General features: G+C 36.1%; 1 protein-coding gene and 1 long non-coding RNA gene across 15 annotated transcripts in view; one reads left to right on the top strand and one right to left on the bottom strand.

Moving 5' to 3' along the window:
* Positions 1–19,488, bottom strand: part of UBR2 (ubiquitin protein ligase E3 component n-recognin 2) — a 128,339-nt gene that overhangs the window by 85,417 nt on the left and 23,434 nt on the right. For 11 of the 14 annotated variants that reach the window (XM_023253979.2, XM_045057573.1, XM_045057568.1 and 8 more), the window contains exons 3-4: positions 5,123–5,201; positions 3,135–3,248 (exon numbers count right to left, since the gene is read on the bottom strand). The exons of 1 other annotated variant lie outside the window; for it this stretch is intronic. In XM_023253979.2, coding sequence (XP_023109747.2) covers positions 3,135–3,248; positions 5,123–5,201 — 193 coding nt within the window. Of the gene's footprint in view, positions 1–3,134; positions 3,249–4,552; positions 4,687–5,122; positions 5,202–19,488 lie in introns of those variants that run through there. 2 more of the 14 variants (XM_045057569.1, XM_045057570.1) reach the window with 2 other exon arrangements.
* The window catches only part of LOC123385368, a 35,718-nt gene continuing 18,972 nt past the window's right edge, over positions 2,743–19,488 (top strand). Inside the window, exon 1 of the long non-coding RNA XR_006597779.1 lies at positions 2,743–3,262. This is a non-coding gene — a long non-coding RNA (uncharacterized LOC123385368). The remainder of the gene's footprint in view (positions 3,263–19,488) is intronic.

Below are 19,488 nucleotides of genomic sequence, written 5' to 3'. Positions count from 1 at the left end.
ATTCTCTGTCAAGTTGCTGCAGTATAGATTCTCCAGGCAGAACCATATAACTTAAGCCAGGCAGGCAATCTTGCTAACATCTTCCTAACAGGAAATTAACTCAAGTCGTCAATATTTGATAGCTACCCAACTTATGTACGAGGATAAAGTCAACAGAGTAACTGCAAGCAAATTTTATTCAAAAATTATTTTCAGTCTATCTAAAACAAAGATTAAAAGGTAACAAAAGTCCTAAGATTTTTCTAAGTAATTTATTGAGGTGAAATTCACAGAACAGAAACCTAACCATTTTTTTTTTAATTTTTTTTTTTTTTCAACATTTGTTTATTTTTGGGACAGAGAGAGACAGAGCATGAACGGGGGAGGGGCAGAGAGAGAGGGAGACACAGAATCGGAAACAGGCTCCAGGCTCTGAGCCATCAGCCCAGAGCCTGACGCGGGGCTCGAACTCCCGGACCGCGAGATCGTGACCTGGCTGAAGTCGGACGCTTAACCGACTGCGCCACCCAGGCGCCCCATAACCTAACCATTTAAAAAAAAATTTTTTTTTCAACATTTATTTATTTTTGGGACAGAGAGAGACAGAGCATGAACGGGGGAGGGACAGAGAGAGAGGGAGACACAGAATCGGAAACACGCTCCAGGCTCTGAGCCATCAGCCCAGAGCCCAACGCGGGGCTCGAACTCACGGACCACGAGATCGTGACCTGGCTGAAGTCGGACGCTTAACCGACTGCGCCACCCAGGCGCCCCAACCTAACCATTTTAAAGTAAACTAATTGGTGGTATTTAGTATATTCATAATATTGTACCACTATCACCTTTCTATAGTTCCAAAACATTTCTATTACTTCAAAGTAAAACCCCCTACCCATTAAGCAGTTTTTGCCATTCTCCCCTTCCCCAGCCCTTGGCAACCACCAGTGTGTGTTTTGTCTACAAGTTTACCTATTTTGAGTATTTTATATAAATGGAATCAGACAATATGCTTTCTTTTGCGTCTGGCTTCCTTCACTTAGAATAATGTTTTGGAGGTTCATCCAAGTTGTACCAGGTATCAGTATTTCATTCTTTTCTATGTCTGAGTAATAGTACGTTATCTGTACACCACAATTTGTCTATCCATTCATCTACTGATAGACATTACAGTTGATACTCATTTGAACACCTGCTTCCAGTGCTTTTGGGTATATACCTAACAGTGAAATTACAGGCTCATATGGCAATTCTATGTTTAATCTTTGGAGGAATAGTCAAACTGTTCCACGGCTCTCAATTATTTTGCATCCCCTTTAGGCATGTACCAGGGCTCCACTTTTTCTACATCTTCACCAACATATACATTCCTTTTTTTCTGATTATAGCCATCTTAGTGGGTGTGAAGTGGTTTCAATTTGCATTTCCCTAATAACCAATGATGCTGACTATGTTTTCACATGTTTGTTGGTCATGTGTATTATATCTTCTTTGGAGAAATGTCTATTCAAGTCTTTTGCCCATTTTTGTGTTGTTTGTGGTTCTGTTGTTGAGTTGTAAGATATATACTCTGAATATGAAACCTTTCTCAGATGCATTAAGTCCCCCCTTATCCATGGTTTCGGTCACCACCAGGTCAGTTGGGAGACTGGAAGCAGATACTCTTTCTTCTGAGGCATGGTCAGAAGGTCAACAGTAGCCTAACTTTATGTCACAATGCCTATGGCCTTCACCTCACTTCTCTCATCAAAGTAGGCATTTTATCATGTCACATCATCACAAGAAAGGTAGGTACAGTACAATATTATGAGAGCAAGTGAGTGAGTGCTTACTCACCTAACTTCTATTATGATATACTGTTATAATTGTCCTATTTTATTATTAGTTATTACCAGTCTCTTAATGACAAAAAAATTAGACTTTATAAATTAAACCTTATCATAGGTATGTATGAATAAGAAAAAAACTAGTATCTATAGGGTTCAGTACTATCCAAAACTTCAGATATCAACAGGGGGTCTTGGAACACACCCTCCATGGATAAGGTGGGACTACTGTATATGATTTGCAAATGTCTCCTCCCATAGTTTTATACCAGTCTTCATTTTTTTTAATTAAAAGTACAGCTCTTTTTGTCAAGTATTTGTCTTGTATTTTTACAAATGGAAATCCAATCCAATATATAAAAGAGATAAAAATGGAGCTCCTCCAAAAGAAGTGGAGAAATCTGAAACTCTAATCACTGGGTGTCTGTTGCAAATCCTACACCACTTACACAAGGCAAATGAAACACAAAATATATGTTTTTCATAGCACTCAATCATTTCACACAAATTTTAATCTGTCCTAAGCACAGTGGAACACAGTCTAAAAGACTCTGTCCTGCACCATAAAGTGCAGGTCAAATATTTGAGACTTGTAAGGTATGAGGACCAGGAAGTACTATTAATGTTCACTTGCCCCAAATCTGTAGCAGAGCTGCTAATGATGCATAAGTACTTTGAATGTATCTACTTCTCTATCATTTAAAAATAAAATCTGAAATGAGGGTGTTGAATCAAACATCAAACTGTCAGAAATAGCAGCAGAGATTTAAGTATTTATTTAGTAAGAGTCTACTATATCATTACAAATATCATTTAGAGAAAATAATGCAGAATCAAGAATTTTAAAAAGCACATATTTACAGCTGGAGTGACTGTAATTTGTACTTTGCTATTTATACTTGGTCTCATCACATATCAAATGACACTGATATGCCAGATGGTGATTAGAATTGGCTCCCACGTATAGTTACAGAAAAGAAGGGTACCTGGCCTACAAAATCTTAGTCACAACACAAATATACAAAAAACAACAAAATTAATCTATACACATAGGAAAAATAATCTTTCAATAATAAATGAGGACTTAAAACAAAACCTCAAATAGAACTCCAAATTAAATTAAACTTCCAGAATCACAAGTGAGTACTAATAGCAATGGTATGACATCCATAAAATATAAAGACCTTTCAAAGTAGGTCTAGTCACTGGTAAGAGTGACAGGACTATTTTGCTTATTCATTTCTCATAACCTAGTTCCTATGTCTGAAAGTATTTCAAACTTGTGGTTAAAACAGTATTTCCTTAAAAACAACTTTGTGAAAACGTTTTTACCTCTTCTTCCTCAATTTCAGAGGTGTTAAGTTCATGTTTTTGACAGTAAGGACCCTCTTTCCAAGCTTCAGTATCACCACAGTCACAGAAACCTCCACCTCCTGATGTTGTCATCTTGAAAAAAAATTGTAAAGTATCTTGTCAATAAGTATTTACTGAGGGCTATCAGATTATAAATAAGAATAGCAAGTGCTAAGGAAATAACATCGCTAAAATGTTTCATTTCTTTTGAGGAGTAAAATGAAATAAAATGCCAAACCTCGTGATGTTTTAAAGCTTAAATAAGCCTAAATTAAGTGATTCTGAAATGAAATAAGCTACTTTGTAGTGTCTAGTCTAGTTTAAAGAGGTAAAATGTGCCTACCTACATGACTTCCTTAACTAGGAAAACCAACAGGGTTTTCCTGCTGGGCTTTGGTACAATGTTGGTATTAATGTCACCTGGTTACAGTGCTCTAATGTAATATAACAGATTCAAGAGCTGTAAAGATTACTATGGTTATTTTTCCCTAGAAGATTGTTGCACCTGATAAGAGAAAGTGACTAACAAAAACTACAGAAATAGTTTGTTTTTCCTTTTCTAACACCCTCTAAATAGCATTCTTGGACAAGGAAAGCAGCTCAGGAAATGTAAAAGTGGATTGTCTGGTCAGAAAAGGTTTTCACCATCTGCAGGGTTCAAGAATTATTCATACTTCCCTAAGATATGGCAATGATTCAAGGAATCTAGCAAGATACAACTCATTAATTATAGGAAATTCTGCCTTAAAAAAATACTGCACAAGAGAGTTTTAGGAGTGGGTATTTGCTGCAAATTTCAGAATGAGCCCTATTACATACTGTCCAAAGAAAGTATCTGTTATATATAAAAATATAATTAATGTAAATCCACAAGTGACAATTATTCCCAGGGGCTGCAGGGATATATGCCAAAACACGAGCAAACAAACAAACAAAAAACCCCCACAAAAAACCCACAAACCATGAGGAGGCAGCCATTTGGAAAATGATAACCCTATAGTTTTTATTCTTCTTCTGGTTACCCGAGATATAGATAGAACAGCTTAAAGAAAACTGGGATTCTCTGACTGACTTCTGAAAATAAAAACATACAAAGACACAAGGGGTCTTAATTTTGTAGCTGCTTTAGTTCATTATTAGCAATACTCGGGTAGAGTGAAAAAAAACAAACAGGAGGAAAAGTCCTGAGCCAACAGGGCTCCTGAATTAATAATAAGATTGCAATATTCCCTCTACTATTTCATTTGAGGGTGAAAAGTTCCAGCTACTAACACTTCCTTAACTTTTGAATGCTCATGGCTTTGCCTTCAATTTCTAGTAGAGGAACCAGGACAGGCTTAGGACAGGCTTAGCATAAACTGTCTTTGTTCATATCCTTGATTTAAAAGCAAACATACCTGACTTTTTGCAAAGTACTGACTGCATTATAGCAGTAGAAAAATAATAAAATAGGTGGGTCTTATGTTCTGGAGTTGGGCCCTCTTCCGCGATGTAGTAGATGCCTCTTTAATATTAAGAAATGACAAATCTTCTGTAGACAATGACCAACAAAGCATTTCTTAAATGTATAATCCTGACACTTCCTTACTCCCTTTCTCCCATGTCCTTCCCTTCAGAACCTCCCTCCCACTTTACCTCTCATCTTTATCCTCTAATTTTTGATAACCTTCTGCATAAAACTAGAATTATGAAGATGATAAACATAAGAAAATAGCAAAACAAACTAGCTGAAAAGCAATATGCAGGAGCTGATATCTGTGCTGTCTTTCCTAAACCATGTATTCAGGAAGCCTGGATTCATAATTCATTTCTGCACTGCTATCATATGTTTAATGGTGTTAAAATAACACATTTCTTAAACCAGTCTCCCCCATTTTAGTGTTAAATCTTGGAATTTAAAAAAGACAGAAAAGGTATCTAATATAAAATTTAATAGTGGGTATGGTTATTATCTGGGCATTACTAACCCTATATCGATGGTCTCTGTGAATACTTCCCAAAAAGCACTCCATGCATAAAACACAAGTTGGATCAACTGCACAGTCTCTGTAAAGTTAAAGAAAAAAAAAAATCAGAGTGTCATAAAATAACTGTATATATCACAACATTTCAATTGGAATCCATCCTAGAAGAGCCAGAATAGGGAAGTGCTTTGGTGTTAGAAGGAAATATTATTCTCAAAGATCTGTGAGATCTTTGAGCAATGAAGTCAGCTTAAGAACCTGCTTCTCATTCTGGATATGTAGATGTGTAGATCTCACACTAGATTTGGGGATATCAAATTCCCATTTCATTTCAGTCGTTTCATTTGCTTTCATCATACTGCCAGCTAGACACATTTACAGATCATATCCTACACAAAAGAATCCCTACACTTCCATGAAATGAGATGGGGAGTTAGGAACATCTTTAAATTTCACCTTAGCCTAGTTCCTGTATCCTGATAGGCAATCATTCTACTGTGCTTATTGTGTGCCCTTTTAGTTGTATGTGTTTTTGCAAAATGTATTTGAGTGCATGTATTTATTTATTTATTTATTTATTTATTTATTTATTTGGTGCAAAAAGGTGATTTTATTAAAGCACAGGACAGGACCCATGTTGGCAGGAAAAGCTGCCTGAGTGCATGTATTTTTAATGCATGTTAACTCTCATTGTGTTATATATCTCATCGTTACATTTACACTGTCTGTAACATAATCCATTCATTTTGTATGTGTACATCTGATTTGCTATTTCCAATGGCTACATAGTATGCTATGTCACGTACCCAAAATATTTTCTCTCTCTACTCTCCCTGCACTGGACATCTGGACAACCTCCAATGCCTTTCTACTATACAATGCTGTAATAAACATCGTGTAAATGTTCTCTTACAGATATGTCTGTGACGTTCTTTGGCATATAAACTCAAGAGCAGAATTTCTGGGTCATAATTCACGTTAAGCTCTTATTCTGAGTGCCATGCTACAGTCCAGAGTGGCTACATATCCCCCATCAGTGTATGAGGGTTTTTATAGCCCTGCATCTTCATCAGCATTTGGTTTTATCTGGTTTTCTAATATGTGCAAGGTCAACATATTTGAAATAATGTCATATTGTTTTAATCTGCATGTCCCTGGTCGCTAGTATCTTTGAGCAACTCTTTATATGCTTATTACTTTTGGGGCTTCCTTTTCTATAAATTGTCTTTGCCCATTTTTCTGCTGGGATTGCTTTCTTTTATCTTATTTGCAGAATCTAATCTAGAGGATAATGGCACCTGGCAATATTAAACATTGCAAATATTGTCTCCTGTTTGTCACTTGTGTATTAATTTTGCCTATTGGGTCCTTTGTTAAATAGTACTACCTATTCTGATGCAATTAAATTCACACACACACACATGCAATTGGTTTATACTGTGAGGTTTTAGGAAGTTTTTTCCCCAACCCCAAGTCACAAAAATATTCCTCTTTTTCTCCTATTCATCTTTTGGTTTTTATCTTCCACATTTAGGTGGAATACAACTGTACCTTTGTATATCATGTAGAATAAGGTTTTATTTCTCAATATATACTGAGCTATTTTTTTCCAACACCATCTACTAAATGATTTAACTTTTATCTATTGGTTATGGGGTCATCTTTATAAAGCTCCCACATCTCCTTTGGTCTATAAGCTCTCTAATATGTGTCAGTGATTTATTTGTTCTTACACCATACCAAACTGTATTACTATGGCTTTGTAGTAGGTCTTTCTTAATATCTGGCAGGTTAAGTTCCCTTTTATTCTCTTTCGAAAAGGCTGGCTCAGCCATTCACAAACTCTTCTTTATTCTTCCACACATTACTTAGGATAAGTGTATAGAGTGCCTCAAAAATACCCAGCTAAAATTTTGACAGAGATGACTTAGAATTTATTGATAAGCTTCAAGAGTAAGAACATCATTATAAGAGTGAATTATCACATCCACGATTCTTTCTTAAGTCTTTTACTGGAGTTGTAAAGTTTTCTTCATATGAATCCTTATATTCTTGATTAGACTAATATCTAGGTACTCTCTAGGTTTTATTTTAAAGAAGTATTTTTTCAAAATCTCGTTTTCTAGGCAGTCTCTCCTTTGCTGTCCTGCCCACTGCTCCCTTGTGGTGTGTTCAATAAACTTCCAATCGCCTTTAAAAAAAAACAACCTCATTTTCTAGTTGCTTAAGGATGATGAAAAGAAACAGTATTGATTTTTAGCATCCTTGATGAACTCAAGGCAGTTCTAATAGTTTGTTGATTCTGTTTTGTTTTCTCCCAGAGTAAATGAGTATACAGCCTGTATGTAACGACAATTTTCTCTTTCCTTACAATCTTTACACCGTTTTGTTTTTCTTCTTTTATGCTGTTGACAAGAACCTCCAGTAATATATTAAACAACAGCAGTAATAGTAGGCATCTTTGCCTTACTTTAAATATTAAAGTAAAACATCTCTAAAGGGTATCCATTAGTATTATGTTCCCAGTAGGTTTACAAAGAAAGTGCCCTTTTACAAAAAAATCAAGAATATATCTTGCCTTTCCTATATAAACTTCAAGCTAATCAAAGGAATGTGGAGGGACTGTTTTTCTTCTATAGAAGACAAGCTAACAAACAAAAAACTAAGTTAGAATATTTTTCTGCCCCCTAATAAAAAATAATGATCTAGACAAGCATCAGTGACTGCTAAAACATTAGATAAAAAGAATAATGAAGACCTTTATAATGGTTGTATCTGCAAGATACCTAAACCCACTGATCATCTTAAACAAAAAAACCAAGCATAATGTGCTTCCTGACATGAAGAATTAAGAAGTTACACATCAGTATTCATGAAGTTTGTATTCATACCCCCCTCCAATACTACATAACAATTTAATTACACCTAAATACCTGTTCAGAGGAAATACAGGGCATAAAGAAACATGTTAAGCAACACCATGGGGACACAACAAACAAATCCAGAATGTGGAAAATTCCACAGAACAAATGACCCATTTTCTTAGGGACATAACTGGAAAAGAAAAGAAAAGGAAAGGAAAAAAAAAAAAAAGAGGGAGAGAAGCTATTATAGATTAAAAGAAAAAATGAGGAGTAACAGCCAAATGCAAGGTGTGAACTTTGAATCCACATTTATGAGTCAATCAGGACAATTTCCACTCAGGCTAGATATTAGATAATGTTAAGGAATTAGTGTTAATTTTTTAGGATGTTAATGGTTGTAGAGAAAAAAGCTATATTCTGAGGACTCATAAGAAGACATGCAGTCTGGAATTTGCTTTAAAATAATCCGGCAGGGCAAGAAAAAAAAGTGTGTGTGTGTATACGTGTGTGCATAAAAAGAGTTGCCATATTATTGGTGATTGCTGAAGCTGAGCAATGAGTACATGTCAGATCTATAACATCATTCACTCTATTTTTAATATGTTTGAAAATGTCGGTAATAAAGTTTCTAAAAATCTAACACCCAAATATTCAATAGTTTTATATATACTTTGCTCAGAATTTGTATCATAAACAATTACTGAAATTTATAAAATGCTTTACAGAATCAAATCAGGAAAACATTTTTTTCTTCTCTCAACTATTAAAATGGTGAATTACATTAATAATTGTTTTAAAGATGAACTGTCTGGATTCCTGAACTAAACACCATTTGATTACGATGCATCACTCTTTTAGAATATTCTTAGATGCAGACATCCTTTCAGCTACATAGGATTCAGGATCCTTTCAGCTATGTTTTATGTCTTGAATTTACCAGGGATTGAAATCAAGATTATATTAGCCTCATGAAGAGTTAAGGCAGTTTTCACTCTTTTTCCATTTTCTGTAGTAACTTGTGTAAGAGAGGAATTTTCCTTTGAAATTGTTAGAACTTACCTATAAAGTCATCTAGATATGGGGTTTGTGGGAGGGAAGATATTTGATTACCATTCTAATGTTTCTCATACTGTATTCAAGTTGCCTATCATTTTTCTATGAATTTCTCCATTTCATCTAGGTTTTTAAAATTTCTGAAGAACTTAGTTGTTCATAATTCTCGTATTTCAAAGGTTAACAAACTTTCTTGGTTCATGGCATCTTCAGTGTCTCTATATTTCTTTTTTTTCTGGGTACCCTTTGACTAAAAGAAACATGTAATTGTTCTGCTTATCAAATAGGCTCAAACAACTTAGTAACTATTGGGTACTAGACAATTTTTCAACTCCTAGAATCAAATTGTGGACACTGCAACCTTCATTGCCTGTTCCACGAAGTATCTGCTTTCAATCACAGCAATGTAGAGGACCTAGCTTGGCAAGATATGATATCATCAAAAGAAACGCAGTAATGATTTTCAATTTTCATTTTGAATCTTATGTACTACATTCTCTTTTTCTTATTCAGTCTTGCAAGAAAAATGGCATAACAATTCCAGAGTCAGTACATCTTTTTTTAATTAAAAAAATTTTTTAAACGTTATTTATTATTGAGAGACAGAGAGAGACAGAGCGTGAGCAGGGGAGGGGCAGAGAGAGAGAGGGAGACACAGAATCTGAAGCAGGCTCCAGGATCTGAGCTGTCGGCACAGAGCCCCGACACAGGGCTCGAACTCACAAACTGCGAGATCATGACCTGAGCTGAAGTCGGACGCCACCCAGGCACCCCGAGAGTCAGTACATCTTTTATTTTCCGAACTTTTTCTCTTCTTCTTTTTCCTTTGAGTATACTCAATTGTTCTTCTAACTTACTGAGCTGAATGTTTACCCTGTATATTTTTATTTTTTGTCTCTGAAATAATTTTACTCATAGAGTTGCAAAAATAGTACAGAGTTCCTTTATACCCTTACCAATTTTTCCCAAGGTTAACAATACAAAGAAATTAATATCGGCACAGTATTATGAACTACAGCCCTTATTCAAAAGTCATCAGTTTTCCCACTATGATCCTTTTTTCTCTCTCAGGATACAATTCAGGATCCCACATTGCATTAGACGTCATGTTTCCTTAGTCTCCTCCAAGTTCTAACAGCTCCTCAGTCTTTTCTCCATTTTTGTGACCATAACCTTTTGAAGAATACTTGTCACAGTTATTTTGCAGAGGTCGCACAATTTGGGTTTGACGTTTTCACGATTAGATTGAGTTATGCATTTCTGGCAAGAATACCACAGAAGCGATGTCACAGAAGTGGTGCTTTGCCCTTCTCAGTACATCAAACAGGGGGCACATGATGCTGATTCGATAGGTCTTAGTACTGGTGGCGTTAACGTTGCTTACTTTGTTAAGGTGGTGTCTGTCAGATTTCTTCACTACAAAGTTGCTATTGTATGTTTTGCAACTAAATCTATTTGGGGAGAGATACTTTGAGACTATGCAAATAGTCTATTTCTCAAACTTTCAGCCACTCGTTTTAGCATCGACCAATGGATCTTGTCTACAATTACTGCTGTGTTATTTGCCTAATAGTGACTTTCTATTTCCCTCCTTCCTATTTTATCAATTGGAATTTTCAGTATGGAAAAACTACTGAAAACATCCCTTCTCTTCCATTCATTCATTCATTCATTTATTTATTTATTTATTTATTTATTTATTTATTTATTTATGCAAATACTTAGTTATATCAGTGTGCTCACTGCTTCAGGAGTTCCATTGTTTCTAGGCCCTTTCAGCAGACAGAGCCAGGAATGATAGGTGTGTACAGCCTTTTTAAAAATCATTTTATTTTTCTTTTTTTCATTATGATAAGTGTACTCTTTAATTCCCATCACCTATTTCCCCTATCCCCCACCAACTTACCCTTTGGTAACCCATCAGTTTGTTCTCTACAGTTAAGAGTCTGTTTCTGGGGCACCTGGGTAGCTTAGTTGGTTGAGCCTTGGATTCATGGTCTCGGCTCAAGTCATGATCTCACAGTCTGTGGGATCGAGCTCTGAGCTGGGTTCCGTGCTGACAGCATGAAGCCTGCTTGGGATTCTTTCTCCCTCTCTCTCTCTGCCCCTCCCCTGCTATCTCTTGCTCAAAATAAATAAGCTTTAAAAAAAAAAAGTCTGTTTCTCGGTCTATTTTCTTCCTCTGCTTGTATCTTAAATTCCATATGAGTGAGATCATATGGTATTTGTCTTTCTCTGACTGACTTATTTCACTTAGCATTATACTCTTTAGCTCTATCCATATTGTTGCAAATGGCAAGATTTCATTCCATTTTATGGCTGAATAATATTCCATTGTGTAATATATACCACATGTTTTTTAAAAATTTATTTTTTATTTTTATTTTATTTATATTTTCATTTATATTTTATATATATAAATATATATATTATATATATAAAATATACATATGATATATATTATATATTATATATATATTTTATATATTTATATTTTATTTTTATTTATATTTTATTTATATTTTATTTAAAAATGTTTATTTTTGAGGGGGGGGGCAAAGTGCGAGTGGTGGAGGGGGCAGAAAGAGAGGGAGGCACAGAATCCAAAGTAGGCTCCAGCCTCTGAGCTGTCAGCACAGAACCTGATGTGGGGCTCAAACTCACGAACTGCAAGACCATGACCTGAGACGAAGTTGGATGCTTAACTGACTGAGCCACTCAGGCACCCCATATACCACATCTTCCTTACCTGCTCATCTATCAATGGACACTTGGATGGCCTCCATAGTTTGGCTATTGTGAATAATGCTGCAATAAAAATAGGGTGCATATATCCCTTTGAATTAGTGTTTTTTGTATTTTGGGGGTAAATATCTAGTGGTATGATTACTGGATCACAGGTTAGTTCTATTATTTTTAATTTTTTGAGGAACCTCAATACCATTTTCCATAGTGGCTGCATTCCCACCAACAGTGTATGAGGGTTCCTTTCTCTCCATGTCCTAATACTTGGTTGTTTCTTGTTTTAATTTTAGCCATTCTGACAGGTTTATGGTGGTATCTCACTGCAATTTTATTTTTTATTTTTAAAAAAAAATTTTTTTTTTTCAACGTTTGTTTATTTTTTGGGACAGAGAGAGACAGAGCATGAACGGGGGAGGGGCAGAGAGAGAGGGAGACACAGAATCGGAAACAGGCTCCAGGCTCTGAGCCATCAGCCCAGAGCCTGACACGGGGCTCGAACTCCCGGACCGCGAGATCGTGACCTGGCTGAAGTCGGACGCTTAACCGACTGCGCCACCCAGGCGCCCCAATCACTGCAATTTTAATTTACATTTCCCTGATGATGAGTGATGTTGAGCATCTTTTCATGTGTCTATTGGCCCCATCGGTCTATCTTCTTTGGAGAAATGTCTGTTCGTGTCTTTGCCCATTTTTTAACTGGATTATTTGTTTTTTAGGTATTCAGTATATCAGTTCTTTATATATTTTGGATACTAACCCTTTATCAGATAAGTCATTTGCAAATATTTTCTCTCATTCGGAAGATTGTCTTCTAGCTTTATTGATTGTTTCTTTCATTGCACAGAAAATTTTTACTTTGATGTAGTCCCAACTGTTTACTTTTGCTTTTATTTCCCACGCCTCAGGAGACATATCTAGAAAAATGTTGCTATGGCCAATGTCAGAGAGATTACTGCCTGTGCTTTCTTCAAGGATTTTTCTGGTTTCAGATCTCACATTTAGGTCTTTAATAAATTTTGAATTTATTTCTGTGTATGATGAAAGAAAAGTGATCCTTTTTTTCCAACACCATTCATTGAAGAGACTGTCTTTCCCCATTGTATATTCATTCCTCCTTTGTTGAGGATTAACTGACCATATAGTTGTGGGTTTATTTCTGGGTTTTCTATTCTGTTCCATTGCTCTATGTGTCTATTTATGCTAGTACCATACTGTTTTAATTACTACCACTTTGTAATACAACTTGAAATCTGGAATTATGATGCCTCCATTTTTGTTTTTCTTAGGGCTTGAACATAGGGCTTGAACTCACAACCCTAAGATCAAGGGTCACATGCTCTTCCAATTAAGCCAGCCAGGCACCCCTCCATTTCTTCTAAGTTGTCCAATTTGTTGGCATATAGGTTTTCGTAATATTCTGTAAAAACTGTTTGCATTTCTATGGTGTTGGTTGTTATTTCTTTTACTAGTGACTTTGTTATTTGGGTCTTCTCTCTTTAAATAAATCTTGCTGGAGGTTTATCAATTTTGTTGATCTTTTCAAAGAACCACATCCTGGTTTCACTGATGTGTTCTATTTGTTTTTTTGTTTCTATATCATTTATTTCTGCTCTAATCTTTATTATTTCCCTCCTTTGGGCTTGAATTTTTTTCATTTTCCAGCTCCTTTAGGTGTAAGGTTCGGTTGTGTATTTAAGATTTTTCTTGCTTCTTGAGGTAGGCCTGTGTTGGTATAAACTTCCCTCTTAGAACTACTTTTGCTGCATCCCAAATATTTTGGATTGTTGTGTTTTCATTTTCATTTGTTTCCACTGTATTGCTTATCTTTAATTTTTATTTTTTCTTAGCAAATAATTTAAAGGTATATATATCCTTCTAAATACTCCTTTAGCTATGTCCCAAAAATTTCAACACACAATGTTTTTACCATTCAGTTCCATTTCTAAATTTCCTTAGTGATTTCAGTGATATCTGTTTACTTAACATTAGCAATGTTAGTTTCTAAACATACTTAACCTACCCTTTTGCTGTTTCTAATTTTAACTATAGTGGGAGAACAATCTGTACAGCTCTGAGCTGGGAATTAACTGAAGTTTCCCTTAAGGCCAAATACACAGATTGTTTTTTAGTTTTTTTTTAATGTTTTATTTATTTTTGAGAGAGAGACAGGGTGCAAGTGGGGGAGGGGCAGAGAGCGAGGGAGACAGAGAATCCGAAGCAGGCTCCAGGCTCTGAGCCGTGAGCACAGAACCTGACGCAGAGCTCGAACCCATGAACCATGAGATCATGACCTGAGCCGAAGTCGGATGCTTAACCAACTGAGCCACCCAAGCACCCCTATACAGATTGCTTTTTAAAAATTGAGATGTAATTCACATACAATTCATCTTTTCAAAAGTGTCCAACTTAGGGCACCTGGTTGGCTCAGTCAGAACATGTTACTCTTGATCTTGGGGTCATGAATTCAAGCCCCATGGTGACCGCAGGGCTTATGTTAAAAAACAAAACAAAACAATGCAATGGCTTGTTAAGAAAAAAAAATGTCCAACTTAGTAGTTTGTAGTATCACAAGGTTGTACAAAAATAACCAATAAGAACATCTGGAGATATGGCTATTCAGATTCTTTGCCCATTTTTTAATTTGGTTGCCTTTTTGTGTCTTTTATGCTTTCTACCATAAATTCTATTTGTCAGATATGAAAACTGCTATTCCAGCTCTCTTTTGTATCATATGAATATGATACATAACATACATACGTTATCTTTTGGCTGGGATATTTTTCTCCAGTGCTTCTCCTATTTTTGGTGACTTCCAGTTTTACTTTGCCTGTCATAGCATTTTTGGATTCCTAAAAATCAACTACAGAGCCAATGTCTTTATGTTTTTACATAATTATATAGAAAAGTCAAGCCAGATCCTTGTTCTCTAGGAGCCTATCTTTAACAGAAAGACAAATGTGTACAGTTAAGGATCAGTTGTTAATTGTCATATTAAAGGTATACTGGTTTGGTGGAAGTACACACAGCTTCCTGAGATTTTAGGGCTTTAGTGAAAGCAGTCATCTCCAAATTCTCTTGGGTCATGCATCTCTCATTAAAATGTTTAGACTATGCACTATCTATGTAAATATATTCATAATACACACATATATTCACAGCAACTTTATATATATTTATAAGTTATACATATGCGCTACTATGTGGTTCTAATTAGTCCTTCAATTATACTACTGTGTAACTGGAGTCCCAGGAATGGAAAAAAATGCAGAAAATATATTTGAAAAAGTAATAATCTAAACTTCCCAAATTTGGTTCAAGCCATCAACTTATGCTCCAAGAAACTCAAGGAACCCCATGAGGACAAAAACAAAGAATGCACAGCTAGACGTATCACAGTCACACTGCTAAAATCCAAAGACAGGGGTGCCTGGGTGGCTCAGTTGTTAGGCATCTGACTCTTGATTTTGGCACAGGTCATGATCTCACCGTTGTGGGATCAAGCCCTGTGTTGAATTCTCACTGTGCGTGGAGCCTACTTAAGATTCTCTCTCTCTCTCTCTCTCTCTCTCTCTCTCTCTGCCTCCCTCGCTCGTGCTCTCTCCCTCTCTCAAAAGAAAAGAAAAATAAGAAAGTAAAAATCTCGAAGGCAGCTAGAGGAAACCAGCACATTTCACACAAAGCACCATAGATATGCTAATAAAAAGCTGACATTATCAGAAACAACAGAGGTCAGAGGACAACGGAACATCCTTAAAATGTTGAAAAGGAAAAAAAAATTATCAACCCAGAATTCTATGTACAGGAAAATATCCTTAAAATTGAATGCAGACTTCCAGTTTCCAGTCCAGCATGTACAAAGTTTGGAAGTTACCACACTGTCCTAACGAGTAAAAAGCTAAACAAACTGAAAAATCAATAATTATTCTTAGATTTACAAAAGAAGTGAGGTCACAGGACAAACTGCTACCCCCAAAATTGTAGAGACCAACAGATGAATACAGAGAATACTGACTTGTGAGAGCAGAAACCAACAAACACAAACCTCTATAGGTGCCACTGGTGAGGTAGGAAACCTGAACTGTACCTGACAAATTGCTGGAGGCTCAGTTCAGTGCGAACATCGGAGAGATTAAAAACTTCAGTCACTGGGCACTGGAGAGTGACCCAGTCATTAGGGCCTCACGTTTGGTGAGTTTTATTTCCTGGAGTTCTACTAGTTCTCACAGTGAACATCAGAGAAAAATCCTCTCCTGTTTCCAACAGGGGTTAAAAAAAAAAAAAGGAACCATTGTGAAATATGCAAGGGCATTCTGTTCTTAAAAACTCTGCACTGGGCTCTGCGCTGAAAGTGCAATGCCTGCTTGAGATCCTCTTTCTCACTCTCTCTCATTCTCTGTGTACCCCTCCCACTCAAAAATAAATAAATAAACTTAAAAAATAATAATAGTCTGCCCTCAGAAGAAACTGTAATCACAGCCTAACCTGCTAGGGTTTTATTAGAGTCTAACAGGCCTGGGAAGGAGAAATAGCCAATTCCAGCCCACTCTAGCTATCCTGCCCCACAGAAAGACAGATGAGGATGGGGGCAGTGTTGAGAAGCACATCTGAAGTTCCGAGTCCAGAGGTACAGGCTCACTAGAAGACTGAGATCTAATCGTAGGACTCTATAATGTTTGCCCTTCCCCATGCCTTACTACCATATCACTAAAGGCCTATGGAGTTCCTTTTACCTAGTATATCATATGCCTGGCTATCAAAACATACTAAAAGTCAAAAAATACAGTTTAAAGAGACAGAGCAAGCATCAGAATCAGAGTCAGATATGTCAGAAATGTTGGAATTATCCGACCTGAAATTTAAAACAACTGTGATTAATATGTTACGGGCTCTAATGGCTACAGCAGACAGCATACAAGAACAGATGGGCAATGTAAGCAGAGCTGGAAATCTTTTTTTTTTTTTTTTTTAACTTTTATTTATGTTTATTTATTTTTGAGAGAAAGAGAGACAGAGAGACACAGAAAGAGAAACAGAGACAGTGTGAGCAGGGGCAGGAGAAGGTCAGAGAGACAGGAAGTCACAGAACTCAAAGCAGGCTCCAGGCTCTGAGCTGTCAGCACAGAGACCAACATGGAGCTCAGACTCACAAACTGTGAGATCATGACCTAAGCCGGAGTCAGATGCTTAACCTATTGAGCCATCCAGGTGCCCCAAATCTATCTTTATTTTATTTATTTTTTTTAATGTTTACTTTTGAGAGAGAAAGAGAGAGACAAAGCATGAGCAGGGAAGGGGCAGAGAGAGAGGGAGACACAGAATCCAAAGCAGGCTCCAGGCTCTGAGCTGTCAGCACAGAGCCCGATGCAGGGCTTGAATCCACGAACTGTGAGATCATGGCGTGAGCTGAAGTCAGACACTTAACCGAATGAGCCACCCAGGCGCCCCCTGAAATCTTAAGAGAATACCAAAAAGAAATGCTAGAGATTAAAACACTATAACAGAATGAAGTATGCCTTTGATGGGCTTATTAGTAGACTGGACATGGCTAAGCAAAGAATCCTTGAGCTTGAGAATATCTCAACAATCTGAAAAGCAAACAGAAAAAAGACTGGAAGAAAAACAGAACTATCCATGAAATGTGAGACACCTACAAAAAATATAATGTATGTGTAATAGGAATACCAGAGAAGAGAAAGAGAAGAAAGAGAAAGGAACAGAAAAAACATCTGAAACAATAATTACTGAGAATTTCCCTAAATTAATGTCAGATACCAAGCCAAGATTCAGAGAACACCAAGTATGATAAATGCCAAAAAAACCCTATTCCTAGGCATATCATTCTCAGATTACAGAAAATGACAGATAAAGAAGCCAGAGAAGAAAAACATCATACCTATAGAGGAACAAAGATAAGAATTATATCTGGACTTCTCCTCAGAAACCATGCAAGCAAGAAGAGAGTAGAGTGGAATATTTAAAATATTGAAGGAAAAACCTCACCAACCTAGAATTCTGTACCTGCAAAATTATTCTTCAAAAGTGAAGGAGCAAGAAAAACTTTCTCAGACAAAGTAAACTTGGACTGATTGTAAATATATACTGCAAACTCTAGGGCAACCACAGAATAAAGTAAAAAACCCCAGAAGTATAATGGATATGCTGTGATAGGTAGGAATGGTTATATTGACATCTGATAAAATAGACCTGGAACAAGGAATATTACCAGAATTAATAAAGGATACTGACAATTCATAATGACAAAAGGATCAATAATCAGGAAGTCACAACAATTATAAATATCTATGTGTGGCTAATAAGAGTTGAAAACTGAAACATAAATGGACAGAAGAAATAAATAAATCCACAATCACATCTGAATATTTTAATACCCCTTTCTCAGTAACTGATAAAAAAAGCTAGTCATAATAAAAATCAATAAATAAGCATATAGAAGACCTGAATGGCAGTACCCATCACGTTGTCCTAATTGACATTTATACATTATATCCAACAACTGCAGAACACAACTTTTAAGTACATATGGAACATTCAAGACTGAGTTATAAAACAAGTCTCAATACATTTCGAGACCAAAACCTTATAGAACATTTGTGTTAGAAATCAGTTACAATGTATCTAGAAAAGCTTCAAGTATTTGGAAATTAAGCAATATACTTCTAAATAACTGACAGATTAAAGAATAAAATATAAGCACATTAAACCTAAAGTAAGCAAAAAGAAGAGTAACAGTAAGAGCAGAAATCAGTGAAACAGAACAGATAAAAGAGAATATTAACAAAGCGAAAGTCAGATTCTTTGAAAAGATTCATAAATCTGATTGAAGAGAGAAAAACACAAATTACTAACATAAGGAATGAAAAAGAGGACCTCACTATAGATACCACAGACATCAACAGCATAAGCAAATATTATGTATGACTTTAGTATCAATAAATTTAACATTATACAATGAAACACATTCCTTGATACAAGATGAAATAAAGTTCTGAATAACTGTAAAAAGTATCAAAGAAATTTGTTATCAAAAACTTCCTTCAAAGAAAATACCAGGCCTTGATAGTTTGTTTTATTGGCACATTCTATCAAACATTTAAGCAAGGGGCGCCTGGGTGGCGCAGTCGGTTAAGCGTCCGACTTCAGCCAGGTCACGATCTCGCGGTCTGTGAGTTCGAGCCCCGCGTCAGGCTCTGGGCTGATGGCTCAGAGCCTGGAGCCTGTTTCCGATTCTGTGTCTCCCTCTCTCTCTGCCCCTCTCCCGTTCATGCTCTGTCTCTCTCTGTCCCAAAAATAAATAAACGTTGAAAAAAAAAATTAAAAAAAAAAACATTTAAGCAAGAAATCATATCAATTTTACATAGATTCTTCAGAAAATATAGAAAAAATACTTCCTAATTCATTTTATAAGGCCAGCATTAACTCTGATATCAAAACCAAAGACATTACAAGAAAATGACAGACAACACAACATTAGCAAACTGAATCCAGTAATATATGAAAGTTAATACACGATAATCAAGCTCTGCTTATCTCAGTAATGAAAAAACATCTGAAAAATCAATCAATGCAATCACTAATAAATAAAAAAGGAAAACTATAATGGGGTGCCTGGGTGGCTCAGTTGGTTAAGCACCTGACTCTTGGTTTCAGCTCAGGTCATTATCTCACTGTTCATGGGATTGAGCCCCA

Source organism: Felis catus, chromosome B2 (genome assembly GCF_018350175.1).
Source record: "Felis catus isolate Fca126 chromosome B2, F.catus_Fca126_mat1.0, whole genome shotgun sequence".
Classification (NCBI taxonomy): domain Eukaryota; kingdom Metazoa; phylum Chordata; class Mammalia; order Carnivora; family Felidae; genus Felis; species Felis catus.
This window is presented reverse-complemented; position numbering and strand designations above follow the sequence as displayed.